Below are 4,551 nucleotides of genomic sequence, written 5' to 3'. Positions count from 1 at the left end.
CAGCCTCACCCCTCCTCTCTCCTCTCCATTCCCCAGCCTCACCCCTCCTCTCTCCTCTCCATTCCCCAGCCTCACCCCTCCTCTCTCCTCCCCACTCCTCCTCTCTCCTCTCCACTCCCCAGCCTCACCCCTCCTCTCTCCTCTCCACTCCCCAGCCTCACCCCTCCTCTCTCCTCTTCACTCCGCAGCCTCAGCCATCCTTCTAACCCCCAGTCTCCAGATTCACCCCTTTTATCCGATCTTCTTTAGGTACAGCCCGATGGGTCCCTCCTAGAAAGCCACTTCTACACACGCCTTCTTTCATGTTTTCCTCTTCCTTGGACTGGCTTCTCTCCCCCTTTCCAGGTCCCTGCTCCCCTCAAATCCCTCCTTAACTTTTGCCACCCTGTCGGCCTTCACGAAATACCCATCGGCTCTGGGTATCTCTGGTGCTAGCATTGCTCACTGATCCTCTCATGGATGCGGGCATGTGTGGGCTTCCCTGAGCCTTGTGTCACTGTGCCATTGAGGGAATGTGTGGGTGTGTCTCTTTCAGGAGAGAGCAACAATAGCTTACATGGGCCCATAACCAGGGAGAAGTAAGGGGGTCCATCTCTCATAGAGAGCACCCCTCCTCCAGCAGACCTATCCTGTCTGCCCAAAGGTAAGACATACAGAACCTTAGACCTCTGCAGCTTTACATAGTTAGCCCTCTGGTACACAGGGGCTGCCACCACAGTCATGGCAAAAGTCATAAACAAGCTCTTGGCCATCAATAGAGGAAGCCTGGTTAGATTCCTATCAGCACCATCCAGATGACAGAACACTACACCAGACCACAGTGGCCTTGTCACCATGGTCACATCTGACAATACCTAAGGAAGCTGTTAGTTTTCTCTACAGGGGATGGGAATGGCTGTGTATATATGTCATAATGTTGTATGTTGTTGGCATCCAGAGACAGAGGCTGGGGATGCTATCAACATCTTATAGGGCATAAGACAGGCCCCGTAACAGAATTAACTGGGTCAAGATGTCAGTACTTCTAAGGTTGAGAAGCCCTGATATTCAGCCTTTAAAAAAAGGACATGGCTCTTTAGGGTTGAGATAGAAAAAGCACTAAGATATACTAAATCAGGATCTGGGATACAGCTCAATTGAGAGCATCTGAATAGCACGCCTGATGTCCCAGGTTCAATTCCCAGTGCAAGCATAAAAGACAAGCATGGTGGCACACACCCAGCACTTGGGAGGCTGAGGCAGGAAGACCCTAGGTTCTCTGTTATTCTCAGCCACATAGTGATTACAAAGACAGTCTGGGCTACACGAGGTCCTGTCTCAAAAAACTACTAAATGCAAAGAGCAGAAATAGCTAGAATATAGATATACTACCCATATGTCGTGTGTGATGCCTGAAGGAACATGTACACAGAGCATGTAGCTGGAAGTGTGCCAGAGACAGGTGAGCTAGGAGCCAGGGAGATGAAGGGGTAGGTCAAGAGACAGGATAGAGGCTTGGAAAGACCAAGATGACGTGTTTCCTCTTTCCTGTGGAGTCTAGAGTTATTTTTTTTTAAAAAGAGACAGGAAAGTAGAAGATGGAAAAAGAACTTGGGAATAGGAAGAGGTCTAGGGGAGGAAGACAGGAGAAGGAAGGTGGTGGATGCACATGGTCAGAGTGCCCAATGTGTGTGTAGCAAAATGCCCCAGTGAAACCCATTGCTGTGTACAATAAATATACACTAGATCAAAAGACTTCCAGGAAAGGCGGGGATAGGAGCGAGTTTCCTGTTCACTCTGCACCCCTCGGTGCCCCATGGAACATGCAATGTGAACATATACAATGTTTAAAGTCTCCATGTAACATAAGCATTTAAAGTCTGCCTCCCTGTGGTCCTATGGGAGAGATACACTCTGCCCATCACTGATTTGAACTCCTTGAGGGCACGAGCTATGGTAGCCACTGCTGTACATCCTGAGTCACCCAAGTGGCCAGAAAAACAAAACAGTTCCAGTTTCTATTCAGTTATGTTTTGGCTTTGGTTGGTTGGTTTTAGTTTTTTTGTTGTTGTTTCTTTTTGTTTCTTTCCCTAGCTTGGGTTTCAGATCAGTGAGGGAAGGAGCCAAACCTGGCTGGTAGGCTGTCCAAAAGCACGGGAAAGGGCAGAGGCTTCAGACAAGGCACAATCTCTGCAGGCATGGCAAATAAGAGGGGTCTTGAGGTTGGGACTTGTAGACAAGAGAGGGCAGAAGTGTCGAACGGGAGCTGGCTCTAGACTTGGCAAATAATAAATTATTACTAACAAACAATGCCTTCATAGACTATGGTCCCATGCTGGACCCTCATTCGCCCGGCAAGGCAGAACATTCACATTTTGCCTTTGACAAAAATGTGTGCCAAGAGGGCACAGCCACTTGCCTGAGAAGGCTGGTAGCAGGAGATACTCCAAACTCAGCTTTTGGGGTTGCATGGGTGCTTAAACCCACAGCTTTTGTGCAAGTGCACTCTCCAAGGTGTGGGCTTCTGGTCTGCTCCTCTGAGGGAGACTATAGGCACACCTAGCAACTACAGCTGGAGCCCAGCACCAAGGGGCTAGCTAACAGGTTTGAAGCCCTAGGGAGCCTGCTTCTGCAGGTTCCTCAGGCTTAGGACCTCAGGTCCTGGCCAGATGTGGTTATGGTAACAGCTAGAGTCCAAATGGTATACATAGCGGCTCCTCTGGCTTCCCCAACGTGAGAACAAAGCTTTGTAATTAGTCATTCCCTTAACAAGTTATTGGACACCTATTAGACTCTCTCTGACCCTAGCCACACAGCAGTCAAAAGACAACGGAGAATGCTGATATCACGGGGTTAACAGATAACTGTTATCTTATATACAAACCATCTTGTTTTCATAAAGTTTTCTGTGGGTCAGGACCTATGCTAAAACGATCTACACACATTATCTCCTTAATAATAATCGCCATCACAGCTCTGCATTCCTCCCTCCTCCTTGCAAGACATATTAGCAGTCCTAGTTTTCAAAGAACACTCAGAGAAGGCTCAGAGAAGTCAAGAAACTTATCTAAGGTCACATAGCTGACACAATGGGACAAGAAAGCCTCACTTCTGTTCACCGCGAGAGCCCGGGGTTTCTTGTATCCACCCCTGTGTCTGTGCCTACAGCCTTGTGTTAGCTAACTGATTGCCCCCATTTCGCTCAGCGAGGCAAATGCGCCTCAGCGTGCTGGCAAGCCCTTTCCAAAGTCACAGGGGCGGAGGTGGGATCGCACCGGAGGAGAGATCAGGACTGAGTAGGGCAGAGGGGAGGCTCCGGAGGGCTCACCGATGGTGGTGATGACCGTGATGGCGAAGTAGAAGGAGCCCGCGAAGCGCCACTGGCGGCCGGCGCGGTGCGGCTCAGCCTGCAGCGCCAGGCGCTCCAGCTCGCGGTAGTCGTCAGCGGAGAAGCGGTACTTTCTGCGGAACTCGCCCCGCTTCCGAGCCAGCAGCCGCTGCCGGCTGCGCTCCGCCTCGGATTCCAGCGCATCGAAGACTGCGGCACCCACCAGCAGGTAGGACAGGATGCACAGAATGAGCGCCGCCGTACGCGCGCTCTGCTTCCTCATCGCGGCTCGCGGGCTCCGAGTGCCGGTTTCCGTGCGCCCCGACGGCTCCAGCTCCATCCCCGCCGCGCCCGGCGTACAGCAGGGGGCGGGCTCTGAGCTCTCCCGACGCTCCCCGCCCTAACCCACGCAGGGGCCCGCAGTGACATCTGGAGCAGAGGCCCGGTCCAGGTGTGCACAGCAGCAGCAGCCTCCATCCGTAACTCGCCCTAGCTCTTGGGGGCTCGGGACCCTTTCCTTTCTCCCGTCTATCATCTAGCAAATATTCACCAAGCGCCCTCTGGTGCCCACCCTTCTCCGTGGGAGTAGAACGGCTATACCGGCAAGCAGGTATGGATGACAAATGGACAAAACGATGAAGTAAGACAGGTGTGATGAAGGAGGAAAACGCTTGGGGAGGTGCGTGCCAAGTCATCCAGGAGTGACCAGGGAGAGGAAATCCAGGCCACACACGTAGGTCCCTCGCTAGAGCAGAAGGGAGGTGACTTGGTGACAGGGAACAGCAGAGAAGCTGGTGTGGCTGGAGCCAAGAGAATTAGGATGCGGGCTGGAGAGTCAGACAGGAGGGCCAGAGAGAAGTGACTTCTACAAACTCATTTTTTATTACTTAATTTTTATTTTATATTTCCCTGCATGTGTGTCTGTGTACCACTTTTACAGTGCCCATGGAGGCCAGAAGAGGGTGTAGGATCTACTGGAACTGGAGTTACAGACGCTTATGAACCACCATGTGGGTGCTGGAAATCAAACCCCAGGTACTCTGATCTTAACCACTGAGCCACCTTGCCAGATCCCAGGCTGGTTTTTCAGGACAGTTGAAAACCTTTTTTTCTTTTCTTTTCTTTTCTTTTCTTTTCTTTTCTTTTCTTTTCTTTTCTTTTCTTTTCTTTCCTCTTCTCTTCTCTTCTCTTCTCTTCTCTTCTCTTCTCTTCTCTTCTCTTCTCTTCTCTTCTCTTCTCTTCTC

At 51.0% G+C, this 4,551-nt stretch overlaps 1 protein-coding gene across 1 annotated transcript in view; it reads right to left on the bottom strand.

Annotated features, from left to right (window-relative positions):
- Nucleotides 1-3,746, bottom strand: part of Kcnk15 (potassium two pore domain channel subfamily K member 15) — a 5,689-nt gene extending 1,943 nt beyond the window's left edge. Inside the window, exon 1 of the mRNA XM_021156909.1 lies at nt 3,308-3,746. Within this exon, the coding sequence (XP_021012568.1) occupies nt 3,308-3,647 (340 nt within the window). The 5' untranslated portion in view covers nt 3,648-3,746. The remainder of the gene's footprint in view (nt 1-3,307) is intronic.
- Nucleotides 3,747-4,551: the final 805 nt, after the last annotated feature.

This window comes from Mus caroli, chromosome 2 (genome assembly GCF_900094665.2).
Source record: "Mus caroli chromosome 2, CAROLI_EIJ_v1.1, whole genome shotgun sequence".
Taxonomy (NCBI): Eukaryota; Metazoa; Chordata; class Mammalia; order Rodentia; family Muridae; genus Mus; species Mus caroli.
Note: the sequence above shows the minus strand (reverse complement) of the source record. Positions and strands in the feature narration are given on the sequence as shown.